At 40.5% G+C, this 25928-nt stretch overlaps 1 protein-coding gene across 1 annotated transcript in view; it reads left to right on the top strand.

The window, feature by feature from the left end:
* Nucleotides 1-25928, top strand: part of unc13bb (unc-13 homolog Bb (C. elegans)) — a 152704-nt gene that overhangs the window by 60404 nt on the left and 66372 nt on the right. The window contains exons 6-9 of the mRNA XM_060908482.1: nucleotides 5323-5396; nucleotides 7461-7518; nucleotides 11784-11997; nucleotides 25274-25570. Of these exons, the coding sequence (XP_060764465.1) occupies nucleotides 5323-5396; nucleotides 7461-7518; nucleotides 11784-11997; nucleotides 25274-25570 (643 nt within the window). The remainder of the gene's footprint in view (nucleotides 1-5322; nucleotides 5397-7460; nucleotides 7519-11783; nucleotides 11998-25273; nucleotides 25571-25928) is intronic.

The raw sequence follows: 25928 nt of genomic DNA, 5'->3' as shown, positions 1-25928 counted from the left end.
TAGTGGTTAGCATGGTCGCCTCATAGCAAGAAGGTTCCGGGTTCAAACCCAGCAGCCGGCGAGGGCCTTTCTGTGTGGAGTTTGCATGTTCTCCCCGTGTCTGCATGGGTTTCCTCTGGGTGCTCCGGTTTCCCCCGCAGTCCCAAGCAGTTAGCCCAAGGCCGTCCCACGTCAACCTGAGGTGCCCTTGAGCGAAGTACCGAACCCCTGACTGCTCCCCGGGTGCTCTCTGTGTGTGTGTGTGTGTGTGTGTGTGTGTGTATGTTCATTGCTTCAGACGGGTTAAATGCAGAGGATGAATTTCACTGTGCTTGAAGTGTGCATATGACGAATAAAGGTTTCTTCTTAAAGTAATGACTGACTCTTATTTCTCTTTACTTAGTTGAGTGGTTCTTGACATAATATGGATTACTACAGTTGTCAAACAGGGCTATTTACTGTTTTTATTATTTACTCTTTACTGGTTGATGGTGTCAAATGCATTAAAGGAACAGTCCACCGTACTTCCATAACGAAATATGCTCTTATCTGAATTGAGACGAGCTGCTCCGTACCTCTCCGAGCTTTGTGCGACCTCCCAGTCAGTCAGACGCACTGTCACTCCTGTTAGCAATGTAGCTAGGCTCAGCATGGCCAATGGTATTTTTTGGGGCTGTAGTTAGATGCGACCAAACTCTTCCGCATTTTTCCTGTTTACATAGGTTTATATGACCAGTGACATGAAACAAAGTTCAGTTACACAAATTGAAACGTGGCGATTTTCTATGCTATGGAAAGTCCGCACTATAATGACAGGCGTACTAACACCTTCTGCGCGCTTCAGCAGCGCGTTGATATCTGAGCTCCGTATATATAAACCTATGTAAACAGGAAAAACGTGGAAGAGTTTGGTCGCATCTAACTACAGCCCCAAAAAAATACCATTGGCCATGCTGAGCCTAGCTACATTGCTAACAGGAGTGACAGCGCGTCTGACTGCGTCTGACTGACTGGGAGGTCGCGCAAAGCTCGGAGAGGTACGGAGCAGCTCGTCTCAATTCAGATAAGAGCATATTTCATGATGGAAGTACGGTGGACTGTTCCTTTAAGAAAGCAAGAAATTCCATTTTTGACAAGACACACCTGTTAATTGAGAAGCATTCCAGGTGACGACCTCATGAAGCTGGTTCAGATAATGCCAATAGTGTGCAAAGCTGTTATCAAGGTAAATAGTGACGACTTTGAAGAATCTAAAAGATGAAACGTTTTTTTAACTTTTTATTTATTTTACCATATTCCATACGTTCCATATGTTATTTCATAGTTTTGATGAGTTCAGTATTGTTCGACAATGTAGGGGGAAAAAAAATCGAATTTTGAAGGCGTTTCCAAACTTTTGATTGGTACTGTAAGTGCCACATTGCATAACCTCAGTCTGCGATGTATTCCTACATGGCCATCTGGTCTAGAGCACTGTCCAGGAAAGGAACAGATTTTGCAATATCTGTTCGAATCCTGGTGTTGATGTATTTCTGAGCAGGCTATTTTTTTTTTTTCTTATTTGTGCCTTTGTACCAGTTCCTGAGACTTTTCCCCCCACATATCAATCTAATGGAAGAATTTACTGTCTTAAGTTGCTGATGTTTTGTATTGTATAAAGCCTATGCCATACCGCTGTGTTTCTACAACCTTCTAGAGCCTCTAACATAATTATATACCCAGGCTCATGACATACCATAACTACTAATTTTCTAAAAATTTTCTTCAGCTGAACACAGATAAAACAGAAGTAATTCTATTTGAGGGGAAAAAAGATGAAAGACTCAGGATTACCACTATTCTTGACACAAAGGGGATTAAAACAAAAGATATGGTTAAAAATCTTGGTGTTTTCATTGACAGCGAGCTAAACTTTGACAGTCACATGAAAGCAATCACTAAATCGGCATTTTATCACCTAAAAACATTTCCAAACTAAGAGGACTTGTGTCAAAAAACGATCTGGAAAAACTTGTACATGCCTTCATCTCTCTAGTAGGGTTGATTACTGCAATGGCCTTTTCACAGGCCTGCCAAAAAAGACCATCAAACGACTTCAGCTGGTTCAAAATGCAGCGGCGAGGGTTCTCACACAAACAAAAAGAACAGAGCACATTACTCCAATTCTAAGGTCCCTTCACTGGTTTCCAGTAAGCTACAGAGTTGACTTTAAAGTATTGCTGCTGGTGTACAAATCTCTAAATGGTACAGGGCCCAATTACCTCTCTGATATGTTGCAGCGGCCTAACCCAATCAGATCTACCAGATCGCAGCAAAATTTACTGGTAAAACCTGTTGTTAAAACAAAGTGTGGTGAAGCAGCTTTTAGCTACTATGCAGTACAGCTATGGAACCAACTGCCAGAGGACATCAAAAATGCTCCTGCTGTTGGCAGCTTCAAATCTAGACTAAAGACCAAGCTGTTCTCGGATGCTTTCTGCTAACTGATAAACATCATCTTTACATGTTTTAAACGTTACTTAACTTTTATTCTATTTTATTCTGCTGTTTTTTACTGAACTTTTACTTCATTTTATTATTTTATTTCTACTATTGTTTAATTCTTATTTTTTTCTCTCTTCTTCCCCCTTTATTTTATGTAATTTTATTTTCTATTGATTACGGTTTTGCTTTTACCTCTGTAAAGCACATTGAACTGCCACTGTGTATGAAATGCGCTATATAAATAAACTTGCCTTGCCTTACTGCAACCCCGATTCCAAAAAAGTTGGGACAAAGTACAAATTGTAAATAAAAACGGAATGCAATGGTGTGGAAGTTTCAAAATTCCATATTTTATTCAGAATAGAACATAGATGACATATCAAATGTTTAAACTGAGAAAATGTATCATTTAAAGAGAAAAATTAGGTTTTTTTTTTTTTTTTTAATTTCATGACAACACATCTCAAAGTTGGGACAAGGCCATGTTTCCCACTGTGAGACATCCCCTTTTCTCTTTACAACAGTCTGTAAACGTCTGGGGACCGAGGAGACAAGTTGCTCAAGTTTAGGGATAGGAATGTTAACCCATTCTTGCCTAATGTAGGATTCTAGTTGCTCAACTGTCTTAGGTCTTTTTTTGTCGTATCTTCCATTTTATGATGCGCCAAATGTTTTCTATGGGTGAAAGATCTGGACTGCAGGCTGGCCAGTTCAGTACCCGGACCCTTCTTCTACGCAGCCATGATGCTGTAATTGATGCAGTATGTGGTTTGGCGTTGTCATGTTGGAAAATGCAAGGTCTTCCCTGAAAGAGACGTCGTCTGGATGGGAGCATATGTTGCTCTAGAACCTGGATATACCTTTCAGCATTGATGGTGTCTTTCTAGATGTGTAAGCTGCCCATGCCACACGCACTAATGCAACCCCATACCATCAGAGATGCAGGCTTCTGAACTGAGCGCTGATAACAACTTGGGTCGTCCTTCTCCTCTTTAGTCCGAATGACACGGCGTCCCTGATTTCCATAAAAAACTTCAAATTTTGATTCTTCTGACCACAGAACAGTTTTCCACTTTGCCACAGTCCATTTTAAATGAGCCTTGGCCCAGAGAAGACGTCTGCGTTTCTGGATCGTGTTTAGATACGGCTTCTTCTTTGAACTATAGAGTTTTAGCTGGCAACGGCGGATGGCACGGTGAATTGTGTTCACAGATAATGTTCTCTGGAAATATTCCTGAGCCCATTTTGTGATTTCCAATACAGAAGCATGCCTGTATGGGATGCAGTGCTGTCTAAGGGCCCGAAGATCACAGGCACCCAGTATGGTTTTCCGGCCTTGACCCTTACACACAGATTCTTCCAGATTCTCTGAATCTTGTGGTGATTATGTGCACTGTAGATGATGATATGTTCCAACTCTGCAATTTTACACTGTCGAACTCCTTTCTGATATTGCTCCACTATTTGTGGGCGCAGAATTAGGGGGATTGGTGATCCTCTTCCCATCTTTACTTCTGAGAGCCGCTGCCACTCCAAGATGCTCTTTTTATACCCAGTCATGTTAATGACCTATTGCCAATTGACCTAATGAGTTGCAATTTGGTCCTCCAGCTGTTCCTTTTTTGTACCTTTAACTTTTCCAGCCTCTTATTGCCCCTGTCCCAACTTTTTTGAGATGTGTTGCTGTCATGAAATTTCAAATGAGCCAATATTTGGCATGAAATTTCAAAATGTCTCACTTTCGACATTTGATATGTTGTCTATGTTCTATTGTGAATACAATATCAGTTTTTGAGATTTGTAAATTATTGCATTCCGTTTTTATTTACAATTTGTACTTTGTCCCAACTTTTTTGGAATCGGGGTTGTACAACTACCTCCCAATCAGTAAAAGGCTGAGCTCAGACTTGCGCAGGTCTCTAGTTTTTCCTTTGGGTTGGAAACCTTGGTAAGATGTTTTGGGAAAGAGTTTTTTTGGTATGTAAGCAGTTGAGGACTGAACCTTAGAGAGTCAGGGTTCTTTTCACCATATTTTTCATGATCCATCCACTGCAGTGATGTGGCCACTCCAACTCCACCCGTCAAACTTTCTACAGAAAAATTACAGTACTGGCTTCCCATTGTCTTCTACTGGATTATTATTGAGGTTTTCTTCTCTCAACCGTTCACACCTATGGGCAACTGAGTAGCCAGTTAGCCTACCTGCATGTCTTTGGACAGTGGAGGAAACTGGAGCTTAGTTTTAGTTATGGCTGGGTTCTTGCCTGAACTGATACATGATTATCAGTTTTTCTCTGGCTAGTCAGACACAAGGTACACTACCACTCTTGCTGGAGCAGTTGGGGGTTGGGCACCTTGCTCAAGGGCGCTTGAGCCAGTCCTGCTGGTTAAGGGAATCGAACCAGTGACCTTTTAGTCCCAAAGCTGTTTCTCTAACCATTTGGCCATGGCTTCCCCCAAACTGGAGCACCTGGAGCAAACCCATGCAGACACGGGGAAAACCGGTACTAACAGGCCCCCTGTCAGTTGAGGTTCGAACCAAGAATTAGTGGTTAGCACTAGTGCTAACCACTACACCACCGTGCAAACCTTAGAACTCTTAAGATGTAGTAATATGCACCCAGCCACTGGGATTGCACAAGCCAGGGCATGCTTGGTTCCGATCCCAAGCCTGGATAGACTGGGGAGGGTTGCATCAGGAAGGGCATCTGGTGTAAAAACCTAAGGCCAAATCAAATATGCGGATCATGATAATCCACTGCGGCGACCCCTAACGGGAGGAGCCAAAAGATGTGGTTTTATATTATATGAAGATGGTCGTGGTGATGGTCTCAAATATTTCTTCTCCATCGCCAACAGAAATCCCAGAGGATGAGGCTCAGTATTGGTCCAGTAAACTGGAGAGCATCAATGCCATGGGGATGCATGATGAGGTGAGACATGACAACACAATTGATGACTACAGTACTGACCTGTATGCTTTGCAAGTGCTTTACACCTTCTGTTTGTCTGCAACATGTTTGTTCTCAATGATGCATCTTGGACCATTTGTACAAGATTATTTTTCCAGTTCTGATGGTTCAAGTGAGATTTACAAATCTTCCACTGACATGGAGCTGGAGCTTTTTAAGGAACTGAACTGTGTTTTTAAATGCTAAGCCATGCTCCTTTCATCTATCTGTGAATAAATAACATCTGTACACACCTCCTTATTAGTTGATTTTAAAATTAATGTGTGAAGAAAAATATTACTTCTAATGGAAGCAGAAAATGTTGGTTAAACAACTTCTCTTTCTGCTGATTGGAAGATGATCTTGGTTTCTGTGTATCGCATGTTATTACCTCTGCCAAGGAGGGTGTGGTTTGTTTGTCTGACTGTAAGCAGGATTGAGCAAAACCTATGAAACCAATTTCCATGAAACTTGGTGGAAGGGTGGAGCATGGGCCAAGGAAGAAGCCATTGCATTTTGGAGCGGATCTGAGATGTGGGTGGGATCCGGTAATTTAGTTTTGCTTTCGCCAACGTTGCCAGATACAACATTTGGCCTTGGCAGAAGTCCTTGTTCAACAAATGCCACATTTCTTAAAATCCAGTAGATGGCAGGAAAGTTCAATAGTGACACAACCTAGCCAGTGTAGAAGTACGTCAATCAGTCATAACCTGATGACCACAGACAGATAAAATGAGTAACACTGATTATCTCATTACAATGGCACCTCCCAAGGGGTGGGATATTCGGCAGCAAGAAAGAGAACAGTCAGTTCTTGAAGTAGATGTGTTGAAAGAAGGAAAAATGGGCAAGCTTAAGGAGCGACTGACAGGGCCCAAATTTTGATGGCTAGATGACTGGGTCTGAGCATCTCCAAAATGGCACATCTTATAGGGTGTTCCTAGTATGCAGTGGTTAGTACCTACCAAAAGTGGTCCAAGGATCTGAAGGACAACCGGTGAACTGGTTACAGGGTCATGGGTGTCGAAGGCTCATTGATTTGCATGGGGCACAAAGGCTAGCCCGTATGGTCCAATCCCACAGAAGTGCTAGTGGAGCACAAACTACTGAAAAAGTTTTTATGCTTGCTAAAACAGAGAGGTGTCTTAAGACAAAAACAATTCCATAAATTAAGACAAGACTAGTCGGTCAATTGGGCCAAAAGTAATGGCAGCCTGTGAAAGGAGGAAGTGTTAGTGTGTGCAAGATGCTGCAATGGCTGAGCTGCCTTACTGGGAAACTTAATGCATGCTGTACTTAATGTGCTTGCTTTTTATTTATTTATAAATTGACTTTTTGGTTATAATTTTGTCATTTTCAGCTCCGTGAGCTTTGCCCTTTTGGTTTTAATGGGTGATTTTAGTATTCAACAGACATGAGTATGAAGAAAATCTGCTTAACTGAAGCTTTTTATTTATTCATTTTTAAATCTGGTTGGTATTTATACGCATCTTTACAACAAGGTTGATAAATGAGTTGTCAGGGAGTCAATGTAATTCCAATATCCAACCAGTTCTTGGTTTTGCTGAAGGAATGCACCTTTTTGCAGGCCAAGAACTATGTTGGTTGGAGATCCAGGACCTTGTCAGTGGAAAAGCGTTCATAATCCTAAGTCCCATCATCTCTTCATTGTATTATGTTGCCAGTTTGTTTTGGCTTATCCTCCATTTTTTTTTCGTTTTTTTTTTCTTTCAACCTACCGTCAATTTTAGAGAGAACCCACCACATAGGTATGATCTCAGCAATCAGCATGCGTGTGTTGCATGTTGAAGTGACCTTAAAAAAAATTCTCTGCAATAAGAGACCCACAAAAAAATTAACATTTTGCTGTGCCTTTCTAGTAAGGGGATGCATGTGTAGAATAAATGACTGATGGATTTGTTTGGGAGTGGCTACTTTTTGCAGTGCTAAAGCACACTTAAACAGACCGTACTTTTTTGGAAGTATTTTTGAAATGCATGCAGGTGTGTGATTTATAACGACTATGACCTTTATTTTTCACATGAGTTCCCGCTACAGGATGATGGAGTAAGACGTCCTGTTCCCTTAGCAACTTCTCAATGCTGTGAGTACTTCTATATTTTACACACCAGGTGGCGCCATGTTGTCACGTCTGTATCTGTAAAGCTTCTCACCAGCAGTCTGTACACTTTTTTCCATACACCACACACCATTGTGTAGAAAAAGTATTCCACACACCAGTTGGAAGATTTTAGTTGAACACTTTAATCGAGTCATTTCACCTCCTTTCTCTGATGTTTGATTTACCAGGCAGCTATTTCGGATGGCCCAGCTCACAGAGTACGTAATGATTTTGTCCTAAAACTACAGATTATTCCCGAATGTTTACCCACAGTACCGTTTAATGTTCTCCTTGTAGTCCTCTGGTCAGCTCTGAGGTCTTGAATTGAATCAGAGGAAATTGGGGAAAACATTAACCTGTGCAGTGCAGGTCTGGAAAAATGCACTGTTCCCCTCACATCTGGTTGCTGCTCCCTGGATTCTTTCCTTCAGTCCCTTTTGCTTTCCCGGCTGAAGTGCATGTTGTATGGTTTATCTGTTAACAAGGTTTTCCCCAGTTCCTAGTCATGAGCAATTTGTACAGAAAATAGGCAAAAAAGACAGATTTAAGGCTGTGCGATATGACCAAAGTATCATATCCTGATATAGGTCGTTAAATATCCAGATAGTACACACTTGCACATTTTCTGTAAATTCAAAGAATAAAGTTAAGTAAATTTAAATAAATAAACTGAATAAATGCATCAATAAAAAATTTAACTTTATAATAATCAAGAAGTATTAATAATTGATTTCATATTTAATAATATTATCTGGCGTTGAGTGGTATATCAGATATATTCCATTCAGCTAGCATGATCGTGAACAAGTTGAAGACGAGTTGCTGAATGGAATATATCTGATAGACCATGAAAAAAGCCAGCCATTATTGTTTATTATTATTATTATTATACACATTCAATGGAACAATTATCCATTTTACAAAAAGTTAAGAACAGGGCAGTAACTTAGCAATATTGAATAGTGATGCTGATCGAATGTAATTCAATGTTCTGTCAATCCAATGTACTGTCCAAAGTCAAAGTTCTAACAATAAAAATGGTACAAGTCCAAAAAGCCTGAACAACCCAATTTGTATACAAGTGATATCCAGGTAGACAGTTCGAGTTCAGTTACTTTTGGTCATAGTTAATTGTTAAATTGCAGTTGTTCAAAACAAAAGGGCTTTGCTGAGTGAAGTCCTCTTGTAAAAGACTCCGTCACTTTTCCTCACCTTCAAGTAGAACTTTGGCAATATTTCCTCTATTGCTCTCTTTTTTCCAGTTTTTCAATGTCCATTGGTCTGTTTTTCCTCTTGTAAATATGCGTGAAGAATATCCAGTGAAGTTTTGGTAGCTTTTCAGGTGTTCAGCGCGTTGGCTTTTTTAAAATTTTTTTTTAATTTTAAGTCGTCCGCTTTGAATGAAGCAAACCTTGCGGCCATTTTTGTTTACAAACTGTCAGTCACTTGCTAGCGTGGAAATTTTACATCTCCGTGTCTCTCTTCCAGTTTTTCGATGTCCATTGGTCTGTTTTTCCCTTATAAATATGCATGAAGAATATACAAAGTTCTGGTAGCCTTTCGGGTGTTCAGCGCGTCTTTAGTTTCAGTTTATTTATTTAGTGCTTAAACCGAGCACTGAATTAACCCCGTCTTCTCTCTCTCTCTCTCTCCCTCTCCCGGCCGACAAAGAAACGATTGTGCGCATGCGCAACAGAAAAGTTTTTTTTGTCATTGGATCTTCGCATGTGACGTCGTGTTGTCTTGACAACATGCAATATTATGACAATATTGCATGCTCATTCTCCATTGGGGAGAGTAACGTAATACATAGAGGATAAGTGATGTATGATTAATATTGCATGGCATCAATAAACCCACTAGAAGGGAATAGAATACATGTTTTTTATTCCATGGAAAAAGTGGCTCATATGTATAATGTTTGTTTAATAATTATTGTTAATTATTAATTGAACAACTTGAAAATTATTGATAAATAATTTTTATTATAAAAAAAAAATCAGGACTGTAGCATTTTCAGATTACCAAAATCAGAAAAAAGTTATTTAATTATAATTATTAAAAAAAAAAAAAACCCTAATGTAAGTGCATATTTTGATAAGGATGATGATAGTGGTGACATTATGAGCATTGGCTAGTCACCAAAACAAAACATGTTTTGATCCAAAATCTTGCATCTTGGATCTTAAGAATTAATTTCTTAATAAAGGAACATTTTTATTCACAGCCAACGTACCTGTAACTTGGCTGAGTGGGGGGAAAACTGACCTGTAATCCATAGCTAACAACCCCAGCTTAGCCTTAGTAGCACCTAGCAACCCGTTATTCGGAACAACAGCGGTGGCTGCATCCAATATAATTGACAATTTTTTTGCCGTAAAGAGAGTGATTGGTGATGCAATGAAATTAAGGACTTTTTTTTTTTCTTAAGTTATTACAAGATATATATCGTCATATCGCGCGCACACACCTACACACATTTATATTTCATTATACCACAGCGCTGTTGAATTCTTGATCCTGATCAGTCAGGTGATGCGTCACGTCTATAACCGCAGCACTGACATTAGTGCCAGCTGTAAATAAATATCAGAGGTATATACTTTTATTAATGTGCTCATTCTGATACATTATTGTTTCTGTTGGAACAGTGTATTCACAGAGGTTTGCATGAATGCTGCGTCTTATCGAAGTCTGATAATCATGTAATTGTTGATGTGGTGAAATTTTCTCTGAGGAGGATTTGTAAGCGTCAGTAAGTTTTCTGACGCCGGAAAGTCTCCACGAGTTTAGGTTTCGCAGTTTGTATGTAATATTACATGCAACTTTTTTTTTTTTTTTTGGTCGTCTTAAAAAAAAAAAAAAAAAAGAGAGCAGGAGTGTGTGTTTTATAGCTGCTATAACATAATTACGGCAGAGCAATAGGGCCAGGGTTTTATATTTTATTTGGAAACTTCTGAGAAACTCAATTTTCGAGATTAAAGTCAGAAATTTCGAGAAAAAAAGTCGAAGTTTTTGAGAAAAAAAGAAAAATTCACGTAGATTCAAATACTTCTAGGCAGCGGCTTTCTGTTTGCTAGAGACTAACACAGAACCACTACATAACAAGCAAAGATTAAGTAGAAACGAATTACATTTACCTTTACCGCACTTTCTGTGTTCTACGGCCACTTCCTGGAACTAGACACATAGATCGCCATTGACGTAGTTCCACTAGTTCCAGGAAGTGGCCGTAGAACACAAAGTGCGGTAAAGGTAAATGTAATTCGTTTCTACTTAATCTTTGCTTGTTATGTAGTGGTTCTGTGTTAGCCTCTAGCAAACAGAAAGCCGCTGCCTAGAAGTATTTGAATCTACGTGAATCACATCACCAACCGACTTCCTGTACCCCGGTTGTCACAACTCTGAATTCCATGGCTCTGGTCTCAGCCATTCATGTCTACCGGCCGCGAGTGAGTGTCACTTCCGTATGGAAGCCCGCCTTCTACAGATTTCTGACTTTTTTTTTTTCTCGAAATTTGACACTTTTTCTCAAATTTTTGACACGTTTTCTCAAATTTTTGACACTTTTTCTCAAAAGTTGAGATTGTTTCTCGATTTTTGACTTTTTTCTTGAAATTTCTGACTTTAATCTCGAAAATTGAGTTTTTTTTTTTTTTTTTTTTTTTTTCTCAGAAATTAAAAAAATATATGTATTTCTTAGTGGAACTATCGCTCTTCCGTACATAAGTGATAACAGGAGCTAACTTTTTTTTTTTTTTAAATGGCTGTTGAATGTAATCTGTTAATAAAAAAAATTGCTGTGGTATAAGAGGAATAAAACACTTTTAGGCTCTTATTGGAAAAATAATCGTCGTGTTGGTAAGAGTAAGTCCGCAGAAAAGGTTTTCTGAAACAACCGGATTTTCACGAATTGCACATTTTTCTTTCTTGAGTAAGTGCTTTTGTGAAAATTTTACAAATAAGTAAATTCATAACCTGCTTGATAAACAAGACTGGCTATTTCTGGCGTGTGTGTGTGTGTGTGTGTGTGTGTGTAATTTATGTGGCATGCTTCGTATGGTTTAAACCTGAATTTTTTAAGTCCAGGCCAATACAAAAGGCATGATATGGCAGCCAGTCCCTTGCATTTGTGAAGGCCAGCTTTCGGCTCTGTAATGTGATCCTCATTTGCTGTTTTATTTTTAATTTAAAGCTTTTTGAATTTTACAAAGCTTTATCCTGAGTCTGTTATGTTCACCTCATAGCATTGGATGATCTGGACAGTGTAATGGACGATCGGGACAGTGACTACAGGAGCGAAACGAGCAACAGTTTACCCCTGCGCTACCACAGTACGGCTCAGCCGAACTCCTCTGTTCATCAGTACCCAGTGGGACCACGTTTCCGTCAACACCCAGACTCCTGCACGGACTCGGTGCATAGCTTTGAACTGGACTACAGAGACAATCATCCAAGCAGGTAAAACCTACTAATTATCCAATAATAGAACATGAAATAGTATAGTACGTGTATTTCTCAACGTAGTGATGTTTCAGAGCTCCGCCATTTGAAACCAGAATGAGGGTTCGATTTTGAAATTTGGGTTTTGTAGAAACTGTGGAACTGGAGGTATTTGTGGTGGTGTCTGTTGAGCCTAAAGTTCTGTTGTTATGGAGGATTCTCTCTTTGGCATTTCATTGACTACTGTGAAGCTTTAGTGTAATTAAACTACTCACTGGCCACTTTATTAAGAACATCCATCCACCGACAGCTGTTCTAAGCAGTTCTCTAATCAGCCGATCCCTCAACAGCAGCACAATGCATTAAATCATGCAGATACAAATCAAGAGCTTCAGTTAATGTTCACAATATTCAAACATCAGAATGGGAAAAATTGTGATCTCAATTTTTGTGTGACTTTCTTTCACTGTGGCATGGGTGTTGGTTTGAGCCAGATGGACTGCTGGTTTGAGTATTTCAGAAACTGCTGATCTCCTTCCTGGGGTTTTCACACACAACAGTCTCTAGAGTTTACACAGAATGGTGCGAAAAACAAAAATCACTGAGTGAGTGAATGAGCGACAGTTCTGTGGGTGGAAACAAACACTTTGTTGTTGAGAGGGCAGAGGAAAATGGACAGATTGAGCAGTTCGAGCTGCCAGGAAGGATATAGTAACTCATATAATCACTCTTTCAGGGCTTTCCACTAAGGCTCATACTAGCCAGCCATGACAAACAAGTAGCCAGTCGGGGGGGGAGTAAACACAAAATAAACTCCTGTGCATGCAGTTCCCAGGGTTACATTTATTTTCCACAGACCATTTATTTATTCACTTTACTCAAATACAAAGTAAAATGGCAGTAAATTTTCTTTCTTTTCTTGTGTATTGCATCATGAGGCGTTCCTGGCTTGTAAATCTCTTATTTTCGGTGCATGACACATTCACGCAGCTGAGCATGCTATGAATTAACAACGACAACGGTCTGCAGTGGGGCTACACAATTACACACTCGGCGAACATTTCTCCATTTGTGTATGAAAATACACTCCAACCACTCAGTTTGGTTTCATTTACAACCAACGGTGTCTTTTGATGCCAGCACGTAATTGAACGAGAGAAGACTGGTTTACCGGAGACAAAATAAGCGTCATCTCTGCTTCTGTTCCCTCCGACACACTACTGCCTCCGCCGAGTGCGCGCGCGCACCACACGTCGGGGCCGCAGATGAGTTACTCTCCCTTGATCAACGAAGTCTGCGGGGAATTTGTGGTTATCGGTACAAACAGCGCAAATCACAACTTTAAATGAGTGCGGTTCAGTTTGACATTATTGTCAGTCCGTTAGATAAACATTTAATTTTATTAAAATCGAAAATTAATATTTGGAGCCTGTGGGCTACAAAAATAGTCATTAAAGTAGCCGGCTGGACTTAATTGTGTAGTCGGCTGTATGGCCGGCAGCCGGCGCTTGTGGAAAGCCCTGCTCTTTACAACCGTGGTGAGCAGAAAAGCATCTCCGCATGCAACAGCAGAAAGAACACCACATTGGGTTCCACTCCTGTGAAGAACAGGAATCTTTGAATTAGAGGTCTGCGCGGGTTGGATTTTTCAGTCCCGCTCCTGCCCGTGCCCGCATTGTGCAGTCCCGCCTGCGCCCGCAAAGAATTATGATTTTCAGTTTCGCTCCCGCCCGCGCCTGCCATATTTTGTCCCGCTCCCGCCCGCAAATCCCGCATGATGAAGACGTTCGCGTTATTTCTCAGGAAAGTTCTTGTCTTGACACAGCGTGATGGTGCCCCGCCCCCTACTTTGAGTGGATTTCAGCATAAATATCTACAGCTCACGTTCACGTTTGTTATTATTTACCTTGTTTCTGAATTTGGAATGTTGAAATGGCAACATGTAGACATAATAATAATTATTATTATTTAAGTAGGCTAATCATTTAAGTATGCGCTCTCCCATGGTGCGTCTCCTATGAATAATTAGTGTGAAAGGAGAGATGGATCGCACTCTTGAACTTATTCTTTTAGTTACATTTCAGTTGTTTTTAGCAGCAGAAGGAGACAAACGTTTCGGCTGTTGCCTTCGTCAGTGTCTCATAATAATAATAATAATAATAATAATAATAAAAAATAAAAAAAGACAGGTGAGCACGTAATTCCAAGTGGAAATTTGGTATATTTATTGTTCAGCCATACAAAACAGGCTAACCCAGTTTACATTTGTAAAGCATTTCTAACTAGAATATCCGATTTCAGGACTCTTGACCTTTTTAACGGTAAATGTACCTCTTTTTAAAGCAGCACTTACTTTTGAAGCACTGTGAGCTTCAGTAAAGGAGCTCTGCTCTTCTGCCATGATCGGAGATCTCAAACACGGAAGAGGAAAGGAATCGGAAACGTACGAGAGAGATTTATCCTCTCCTGGATCAGAATCAGAATTCTGATGACCAGCTCATCTAAGGTGTCATTGAGGCATCATGTTAGTGTGGGTCACTGGAGGCTGGGTGTGAACGGCGAGCCATTAGAGTGATCAAAGGATTGCCCGTTAGGGTGATCAATGGCAATCTGACTCTCTCTGCAAATTTAGGCATCTTAAAATGTTTTTATTAATGCCAAATAAAATATCCAGCACAAATTATATATGATAGACATAAATTAATAATTTTATACATTTTATTTTAAACGTTTTTAGTTAGCAGGACTGCAGCTTATCACCGCTCCCACCCGCTCCCGCCCGTGCCCGCATATGTGCACTCCTGCTCCCGCCCGCGCTCGCAATGAGCTTTCAAAATTTGTCCCGCGCCGCACTGCTTTGCGGCGGGTCCCGCGGGAGTGCAGGGCTCTACTTCGAATCAACAAGAAGTTCCTATTAAAGTGGCTGCTGAGTGTATGTAGAGATGTGGAATGTATCACTTTCGTTGTTGTTTGCTGATTTTGTTGTAAATGTCTCATGTTGCTGTGTGTTTACTTTGTAAAACTCAACTAAAAAGTGTTGTCTATTCTGTCCTTGGAAGAAGCATTATTTGGAGATCTACTTTCTTTTAATTACATATTTTTGGATCTCTTTTCAGTTTAAAATACTCTAGCTTTAGTTGGATATTTGTTTATCTAACCTTTCATTTCCTTCATGTATTACACTGCTTATAGGATAATTTTTGTTTTTGAAGTACAGACATAATTCACATAACACTACAGAATTGATAATTGGTCACTCATCTCAATGTAATTTCAAACAGAACATTCCTCTTTTCTTACATTCTTAATCATCTTTTGTTTGACTGTTTTTAATATTGATTTTTTTTTCTCTCTTTCTCCTTTTTTTTTAATCAACCTGCTGCTTTTATATTAGAACCCTAAATGAAAAAGGCAGGGTTAGAATAATTCCTGTAGATTCAGGTATGGGAGTAGAGGCCTGGGAGGTCGAATATAAAATGTGGGGTAAAGGTTCCCGCAACGATTTCTGTGACGAAGAAGAACATGACTTGGATGTAGAGAAAAACAAGCCAAATAACATTCACCATGCAAGATCCAGTCAGAATTCCATGATTAGCCAACAGCCTCTGAAAACAAAAGACAAGACTTCTTTGAATCCTGCCTATCCAGAGGGTTACAACACCATTGACCGAAGGTTGAGAAAAAAGGTTCGAGACCCAGTTGGACTTGTAAACACAAGAATGGAATGCATTGGGGAGAACTTTTTCAACCCTGATCTTGCTCTTCTCCGTCAGAAACGGGGAGAGCTTGTACTCCGTCAAGTAGCAGAAATGGAAGAAGATGAAGAAAAGATGATGCCTTGCCTGAGGCCATACAAAAATGGCTTGTTCTACAAAACTAGAATGCAGGCCAAAAACAAACCAGGAGGGACATTACATGACCATATGGTAGATCAAGATGAAGAAGAAACCAGACTGGGACTGAGCATAGACGCTAATTCTGAAGGCTCAGATGAGATGCAAGGATCTGAGGAGGAGTTGGAGGAATTCTGCTCTGAGATTAGTCAGCACTATAAACACACAGTTTCATCTTTTGGTGGCTACACTGACCAGCTTCAAGGATATTGTGATGGGAAGACTCCAAAGGGTAAAATTGGGAGATGGACCCCAGAAGACATGTTGTCTCCTGTGGAGGAACCCAGTGATGAGTATGTTGATCCAATAGATGAACTTCAATGCCTAGTGGAAACTGTGTCAGAATATCTGGCTGAAAAAGAGGAGGAGATCAATAAGTATGGTTCCCTGCCTGAAACGAGCAAATCAAGGCTGTCTTCCAAAGGTAGTGCAAGGACGGAATCTTTTGGAGATGAAAAAGAGATCACCTCAAAGGAATTAAATGAAGACAAAGCTCTGGAAGTCAAAGAAATCATTTTTTCTGAACAGGGATCAGACCAGAAGAATGCCAAGAACTCCTTATTTAGCTCCCTCACTGATAGAATTGTGCCAAGTTTGAAACAAACAAGATCAAATTCTATTCAGCGTTCAGAAACTTCAAATTATGTTAAAGGTAGCTCCGGTTTATCAAAATTGTTGTCATTTATGACCAAGTCTACAAGTCCAGCACCAGTAGCTGTGGTATCCCCTACTCAAGAAACTCCAGCTGAAAAGAGGACATTCCTAATGCCTACCCAACCATCAGAAGCAAAACCCCAAGAGATAATTCAAAGGACACCACCCATGAGTAATACCCAGATGCAAAATAATAGTGACCTTATAAAGCAAGAAGTAAACGAATGCCAGCCACCCTCCTCTGTAAGCTCAGGGTTGAAACAGGTAAACCCTCAAAAAATCTCAGAGGGAGGTGTTAATGAAACAAGCAAGAGTTTTTCAGAAAAAGTCTGTAGGAATGAGCTTAATAGGAATCACAGGGATTCATTAGATCAATCAAATGATATTCAAGATTTCAAGCCTAGTCGAGAGCAGACTAGAACAGTCTCTGCCCTTGTAGAGAGACAAATCAAAAGTGACAATAGTGAGACCACAGTGAGCTCACACAAATCCACTGAAGATTTAGGATTTTTCAGTCCCTTGAAGAAAACATTTAGCTCTCTGATCTCTCCAGTACCTTGTATACCTTCTCAACATCAGACACAAACAGTTTTTCCTGTGTGCAGATCAGGAAATGTCAGAGAAGCAAAATCTTTATTCAAACATGATGAGGCATCTAAAATGGAAGTTCCTTTCCTTGATTCAAGCAACGTGCCTACCCAGCAGCCCCCAAAAGCGGAAAGGGCAATGATCTCTGGACTCTTAAAATTTGCCTCAGGTGATAATACTGGTGAACTTAAAAGCTCACCAAAAAATACAGTCAAACCAGCTCAGACTGCTCCGTCTAAAAGTAACCATGCAGCTAAAGTTTCTTTAAATCCCAACAAATCCAGCTCTCCAGCTCAGAATCATCTTGAAACGGAGCCCATGATGACTTTAGAAACTAGTTGGTTTTCAAGTCTTAAGACTGCACCAAATGAAAATGTGCGGACTGCTAGTCCACAGAGTCGGAGGTTGGTGAACCAGAGCTCTCAACCACTTACTGGGTCAAATCAAAACAGAGTAAGAAGTGAACACCAAAAACCAGTGAAGGAAGTTGAGGAAGATTGCCATAATGTGCAACAAACTCCAAAAACAAGCCCATCCTCTACTGTAGAACCAAATGCTTCTCAGCCAGAAACTCGAGGCTTATTTTCTACTTTGTTTAAATCTTTGTCTTCTGATGACACGGCAGGTCCTAAAACAGGTCTGCACTCTGTACAAGGTAGTTTGTTTTCTGGCATCATGAAATTTGCCTCTACTGGCGATGTATCAGAAGACACACAGTCTAACTCAGTGCACCCAAGAAATGAGCCAAGTCAAATATCAAATCCTGCTCTGACCCATCTGGAAAATCAGCCAACTACTCATCCACAAGCACACAAGACCTCTCCTTTAGGCGTCCCTTTTGTATCAAGTAAGGAGCCACCTCAACACAGAGACTCCACAGACCAACAACCTCCACAACCTGAGCAAGCATCATCTCAAAAAGGAAGCATTTTGTCTGGTCTTTTCAAATTAATTTCCAGCGATAGTATCTCAGATAATCAAGCTAACTCATGGCGGCATGAAAATGTACCAGCAAGTATTCATCCTTCTCATCAACCTTCCAAGCAAAATGTTCAAACACATCACTCAAGAATCTCAAATGATCACCCAGACAGGCAGAAAATCATAGAGGAATGTTCTAGAAAGAGTGACCATGCATCTCAACCAGCAAATGAACATGGGAGCTTTTTCTCTGGCCTTTTCAAGTTTTCATCAGGTAATTTATCTGCCATGCAGACTGCATCAACACAACAATCAAAACCCAAAAATGGAAGAGAAAGTTCTTTGGAGAGTAAATCAACCAAACAGTACCCTCCTCTAGCACAAGAAGATACCCAGTCAGAAGTCTTGTCTGGAAATTTGAACAAGTTGAGAGCTTCTTCTGAAGAAGCGGCACAGAGTAAATGGGCTCCACACAACCAGAAACAACAATGGCAGGGGGTACAGAACGAGGATTCTCAAAATGTGTCATCATATAAACAGCAGACTCCACTCCACACTCTAGTGAGAGACCAAATGCCTCCTGATTCAGGGGGACAATCCGTGCAGTGTATGGATCAGAGTGGCTGTGTTACAACCTCCCCAAGCTTGATTTCAAACATTTTAAAAAAGCATTCAAATGAATCTCCTTCAGGGGCTGACCTGGAAATGGACAAAGAAACAAATGGCAGTGCTATGTTTGCTTCTTGTCTATATAGATGTAATGGCATGGTCATAAATAATGTGCCTGTCTACAGTGATGGCAATAATTTGGACCTGAGGACTTTGGCAAGTTATGAAAGATCACAACAAATGAATGCAGCCTATATTTCAGATAGCACAGGTCATTTGCCAGATATGTCAACTTTTCCAGATTCTTCTTTCTTAAATCATGTAAATAACTTGTATAGTACTGACACTCATCCTATCTCCCCAGTTGGCCTCACAGGTCAAGTACAGACACCCCAGCCATATTTAACACAGAGCTATCCCTCCTTGTATAGTTCCCCAGAGCCGCATGCTTGTAACAATAACTTATTTTATGGACTTGGTCCAAACTATGAACACTACTGGAGCCAGAATTCTGTTCTAAGGGAACAGATGAATAACCACTCACTGAGCTATGACCCATGGAAATATAGTCATGCACAAAGTTTAGAGGCTTTGCTAGAATGGCCTCGAAGCTTGAACATGGATGAAAATCAACAGTACTATTCCGCACATGACTGGATGGTATTTAACAACAGTCAGAAAGAGTATCCCAACAGTACCATCAACAATTTAAATGTGCAAAAAATGTGGAGCATCCATAACAGTTTGGATATGCTCAATAACTGTGGCTCCTGTACTGAAGGAGAAGGTGTTTTAAATTTGAGCAAAAAAGACAATGCTAAATTTGGTAGTTGGCAGTCATTCAATGAGGAAAGCTGCTATAGTTTAAATACTGTAGTATATCCTGAAGGATGTTGTGAGGAACATCCAACGAATTTATCATATCCTGCTAATAGAGAAAATACATGCACGAGAACATATGAACAACCTGCAAATAGTGAATGCGATCCTGGTTTAATTGGTTGCCCTAATGGCCGGAATTACACTTCTGTAGATATAGAGGACTATGCATATTTTGAAGATACAGAATGGTACCAACAATGGCTCTTACTTCTCGAGCAAGGTATGTGGTGGCAGGCAGATGATGGAGATTGTGGATACTTTGTCTACACCGATCATGAGTATATCTATGCATTGCTGACCGATGGGTCTGGTCAGTATGTCTATGCGTGTGCTCCAGATGAGGAGGTGTGGGGAAATGGGCAGATATCTAACTATCCAAGTGCCTTGCTCCACAATGAGATGGTTATAGTGTGTGGTTTCAAAATTCCTCTCCACAATGAGGATGAACTATTCTGGTTTCCAGGACAAGATCAGAGTGAGGCTCAGCTTTTAAATGCACCCCTTGACCTGTCTGATGCATATAGGAAAGGTAATGAAATTATGAATCTGAACTTGGAAAGGTTCTCTCAGATGTTTGAGAGCTCTGTTCCTGCTCGAAGACAGCAAGCTATAGATTTTTCATTGTATCGATTAAACAAGGTTAAAATGGACACAAGACAGCAGACACAGAATGATTTTGCTAACCAGGACTCTCTTCTGGAAGTCCTGGATTTGAGAGTTAATGGACCTAATTGCAATCTTAACAGAAGAACCAAAGAACTGCTTTCACAGAAAGTCTGCATTTCTGTTTGCCCAACTCCAACACCACACTCATCAGGTGTGTACAGTTGTTACCAGCCTCATCAGAGACGTCGTTCATCCTTTGGATTACAGGTAAAGCATATAGATGACCTGTCACAAGAAGAATGGCGAGAAAGAGTTCAGCCTGGAGAGGAACGGTCAAAGAAGTCCATCAAGAAAATATCTCCCTTTTCTTCTCTTGTTGGAAAAAGTCAAGAATCAAAGTCAAACAGAAACATAAACGGCTCTAAAACTTTTACAGCGGTCATAAATGCTTCATATCCTGGAATGATTCAAGGGAACTCTTCGGTCCCAGAAGCCCAAAGTGGCAAGGAGATTAAGAGCATTCCCTCTCCAGGGCTCCAAGGTATAAAATCAAAGACCATAAAGAATGATGTTTCTCCTTTAACCCCAAAAGAAAGCATGGATCAGCAGCCCTCAGAAATTGGGTCATCTAGAATCTTGTCAAAAATTCCATCATCTGTAAGTGCTCAAGGGGCAACTCGCAAGCCTAAACTGGCTAGGCAAGCCACTGTGTCTCAGCAGTCTTCTATTTCTGAAGTTTCTATAAAGTCACCAAACGTATCCATCAAATCTGTTTCTTCTATAGATGCACAAGGTGGCAAAAAACCTGAGCAAAATCAAGGGGGCTTTCTGAGTTTTTTCAGGAATGCCATAGGGATTGAGGAGCCCAGTCAAGAATCTGTCAAATCTTCTCAAGCTGTAAAAGAACAAACAGAGAAAAACAAAAACATCCTTGATGGCATAAAAGATTCAAGTACAGACAAAGGCACAGGAATGACCAAACTTCTGGGGTCAGTGGGAGAATTGTTAAACATGGAAAGCACCACTTCTCAGCATCCATCAAAGGAATCCTGTTCACAAAAATCCTCTGCACGTCATCAAACTTTTGGTTCAAGAAATGATGCTAAAGAACCAGACTATGTTCATCATAGGACTTCAGAGTCTGAAGGGATTCAGAAACCACAGAGACAGAGTAGATTCAGTCTTGGTAGTCAATCTGATATCCCAAAAGCATCACAGACACCTCAGGAACAGATGCCTAAGAGTGTATCACAGATATTTTCCCTTGATGTTAAACTGATTTCAAGGGCTCCTCAAACAATGCCAACAATTGGTTGTAATAAATCAGAACCTTCCACCAAATCAACAAGTGAATTGTTTGGCTTTTCCATTGCAAACTCTGGGCGTATGAATAATAAGGAGGAAACTGCAGGGAGAGGGCTACTGTCAATGTTTAATAAGTCAAGTTCACAACAGGTACCACCTCAAAGTGAATCAGCTTCTCAATGTCAGGTAAGGGGTGAGTCATCAGAAAACACAATAGGCAATAGAATCTTGTCTTTCTTTGGCAGTTCCAGCACAGAAAAGGCTGCATTGTTGAATCAAACTGAAAAAGCTCCTCAAAAAGAAACCTCAAGCGTAGGTTTGCTTTCAGTGTTCAGTGCCACTAGCACTCAACAAACCAGTACAAGACACACCGGATCATCAAATCAGGCTTCTCCAAATGAAGCATCAGGAATAAAAGTTTTGCATGCGTTTAGTGGTCAGAATCCACAGCAGAATTCATTACAAACCAAGTCTACCAGTCAACAACCATCTCATGAAGTTGCACACAGAGATCCTCCAAACACAGCTTCACAAGAGACTGGATCTATTTTTGGTGGACTATTAGGTGGTTTTTCCAGCTATAATGAGAAACCAGTTAAAAGCTTGTTTTCTAGGCTTGGTGGATCTAGCCCACAACCTTCATCCACCCCACAACCAACAACTGGTCTAACAGCAGATACTGAAGTTCCAGAGAAAGTGGCACCCAAACAGCTACAGGGGATTGATGTAATTGATGATGCACAAAAACCACAACCTGCTATACATAATATTCAAGAAGCAATTCCTCTAAAGGAGCCACCTGGAAAAGGTCTCCTCTCATTGTTTGGTGTTCATAGTCCACAACAGAATACACCTCAAGCAACGTCCATTCAGAGTGGATTTTTACCAGGCTCCAATGGAAATAAAGGGACAGCAAAAGGATTATTCTCACTGTTTGGCAAACTAAGCCATGAGCAGAATGTACAGGCCAACTTATCTCCTGGAGAAAGTGCCATGGAAAATGAGCAAACTACCAAATGTTCAGTGAAATGTATACCCTTAGAATCTAGTGCTCCCACCCCACAACAATCAGACTCTTCTGTTGCTTCTGTGTTACCTGATGATGAATTGCCCATTTTCAACACCCCAACTCAACCAACTTCTATTCCTCTCCCAGATCAAACTCCAGATACAGGTTTGTTACCAACGCTTAGTGAAGTTTTTCAATCCACTGAAACGCCACATGTACAAACTTCTCTGGAAACTGCATCTGCTCTTGTTCCAAAGGATATTGCTTCAAATGTTGACACAATTTCTATACCTGTGGAATCAACTAGTAATTTACCCACCCCTCCCATTTGTTCAGGGCCTGAGGTCACTTCTCAAAATGCAGCATCTGGTTTATTTTCAATGTTCAGTGGGTCAAATTCCCAAAATATAGCCCCTCAAGCTGGATCTGTACTTGGTGGAATTTTTCCAGGTACCACAGGTCAAAAGGACATACCTGGAAAGAGCCTATTTTCTATGTTTTCTGGCTCGAGTTCAAAATCTACTTTGAGTGCAGAGGATCATGGACCTTCAGCCTCAAAAGAACCACCCGGAAAAAGTTTGTTTACCATGTTTGGTGGAACAAGACCACAAGAGCCTTCACCTCCAACATCATTATTGGGAGGCATTTTTCCTGGTGGCATTACTTCTAAAGACATTTCAGGAAGAGGTCTGCTTTCTATGTTTAATGGTCATAGTCCAACAACACCCAGTCAGGCAGAAACAACATCCAAACCACCTGAAGCTGAAGGGCATTTTAATGTTTCTTCATCTTTTTCTCAGGGAAGTACTTCAAAAGATGATGCATCAGTCAGCGAAGAAAGGAATCTTGAGCTACAAAAATCTCAGGTTATGAGTTCTGGACTTTGTGGAGCAGATGACAAAACGGCTAACACGATTTCAGGTGATGGTACTAAAAAAATTCAGGGTAATGAACCAATGACCCTACAACCACAATCTGTGTCATCAAAACAACAAAACTCTTCTCATTCCATTACTAAAGCAGAGAAAGAAACTAGAGAGGGAAAATCTACAGCAGATAGCCAAGACATGAAGGGGCCTCCTGCTTTCTCTGAAGAATTAGTTAGCAATACTCACTCATGGCCAGAGCAAAATGAAAAACAGAATCTGCCACTAAATAAGATCCGACCTCTGCCTAAACAAGAAGATATGACTACAATTTCAGATTCTGGTGTAGACAAAGGTCAACAAAAATCTGCTGATGTGGAGAAGTCTGTCTTTGACACATCAGCAAATGTAGTCTCTGGGTTAATGTCTAAAATGTTCTCTGGTGTTAGTGGACCCTCTAAAACCTCAAGTGGTCTTTTCTCTTCAGCACAAACTTCATTTTTTAAGTCAACATCCACAAAAGGGTCGGAGTCACAGCAGGCAACTTCTGTCTTTGGCCTCCCAAGTCACTTGTCAACTGACTCGCTAAAAAGTGATCATCTTGGTATGTTCAAATCACATCAGACTGTCAAACCAGCAGAAGCAAATTTGAATTCTACTCCCTTGACTGAATCAACTGAATTTGCTGTCCAAGATCAAAGAGTACCCAATGATATCGTGCCATCTTCAGAGGATGTAAAGTCGACAGAAAATCTAATTAAAACAGAATCCAATTTAGCTCAGCAGTCACTGCATCAAGTCAAATCTGAAGACCCAATTGCAAATTTAACACCTGAAAGTGTGAACCCATCTGAAGTTACTTCCATAACTACACTTGGTAATGATGAAGTCATTGAAAGTGATCTAGTAACAGGGCAACCAACGGTCATTGTTGGAGAACCTGAAGATGCGTTGATGGACAAGTCAGGACCAGCTCAAGAGCCTCCTATATCAGAACCATCCCAGTCCATGTTTGACATAACTGGTTTATCACTACCAAAGTTGAGTTTCATCAGTGAATCTGAAGATGCCAGCAAGTCTTTTGGGTCATTGTTTTCCTCAGCATCTAAAGGTCTTCCCACAATGTCACAAACAGGTGGGGGTGGACTTTTGTTTGGATTTAAGTCATTCTCAACAAGTGTGTTTTCAGACGAGAAGCCAATAGCGTCAAATAATGAGCCAACATCGCTGTTTGGAGCAAAAATAGGCTTGTGGCAAAAAGAAGCACCGATACCTATAAAAAAGCAGACCCCTTGTGGTGTTACAGCCCAGCCAAACTCACCAGGGTATCCAAAAAGCACAAGTGAAACAGACCTTGGCCTTTTGGTTTCGAAGGAAGTGAAAGAAAATGTCAATAAACCGGACAATGAAATTATCCATGGAATTGTGACGGATTTAGACAGCTTTGAATTTGAGGCCCAGAATAAAAGCATAGACTCGCTAGATGACTCAAAACTCCAAATTAGTATGTCCGCATTTAAGATAGACAATCTATCCCAAAAAGAGCAGGAATCTCTGATCCAGCTCCCATCCTCTGCAGCTATCTCTTCTGGATTACAGCAGGAATACATGGAGCTTTTGAGTGCAAAAAGGCTAGTAGCATCATAAATCTCTCCCAAACAATTTATGAAGAACTCATGTCAACATTAGTGGTAGTGGCTTCCTCTGTGATGTTTTATAAATTCACTTCCTTGATCTTGTGTGTGTGTGTGTGTGTGTGTGTGTGGTAATCCCATTTTTGTGTCTTGTGTGTTCCGTTATTCTCCTACTATCTCCTCCTGGTTCATCTTATTCCAGTAGTTTCATCTTATCCTGTAGCTAACTACATCCATTTTATATCATTGTTGTATACAGTGGATATAATATTGAAAATGTTTTGTTGGCTTTTTGTGCCTTTTTCCTCCCCCCCACACACACATCAGTCCTGCTGGCAGTAGTCGTTTTGGATCTTCAGGAAACCTCAGCCAAGCCAGTTCTCCACTGAGTGAGATGGGCCAGGAAAGTGTTACAGGTTCAGAGCTAAAGGAGTCCTACCACTCATTCCACAATACAGGATATCGCCCACCTGCAAATGGACACCACCCAGCCAATGGACATACCTCCTGGAGAGAGGATGAGGGGTTGAAATCTTCTCAAGAGAAGGGTAGGAGGGAAAGCAGGACTTCAAAGAAAGATAATGTTCCCCAAGTGGAGAAGAGGCCAGAAACACTTCAGAAAAGGTATGTATATGTTTGGATGGACTTTGTGGAGAATTGCATGTTCCTTTAATCCACTGCAAAACAAAAACCTGTTACTAATTTTGATTTAGTTTCTTTTACTATTATAGCTTCTGTGGTGATTATACTATTGAATACAAATTAATGAACAGCCATGCTGGTGTTTTCATTTGCGAGATTTCCAGATATTCATTCTTCTGTCCCCCCCGGCTTAAATTACGTGGGACCCTAATAGGGAACATATTGAGTAGGTGATGTCAGGCCATGCATCAATAATACAATCAAACTTTACTTTGATTTGATTGTGTTTAATGCTACAAACTTTGCTTTACCCAAGTCAGTCACTGAAATGACTGTTTTT

This window comes from Neoarius graeffei, chromosome 25, assembly GCF_027579695.1.
Source record: "Neoarius graeffei isolate fNeoGra1 chromosome 25, fNeoGra1.pri, whole genome shotgun sequence".
Lineage (NCBI taxonomy): Eukaryota > Metazoa > Chordata > Actinopteri > Siluriformes > Ariidae > Neoarius > Neoarius graeffei.
Note: the sequence above shows the minus strand (reverse complement) of the source record. Positions and strands in the feature narration are given on the sequence as shown.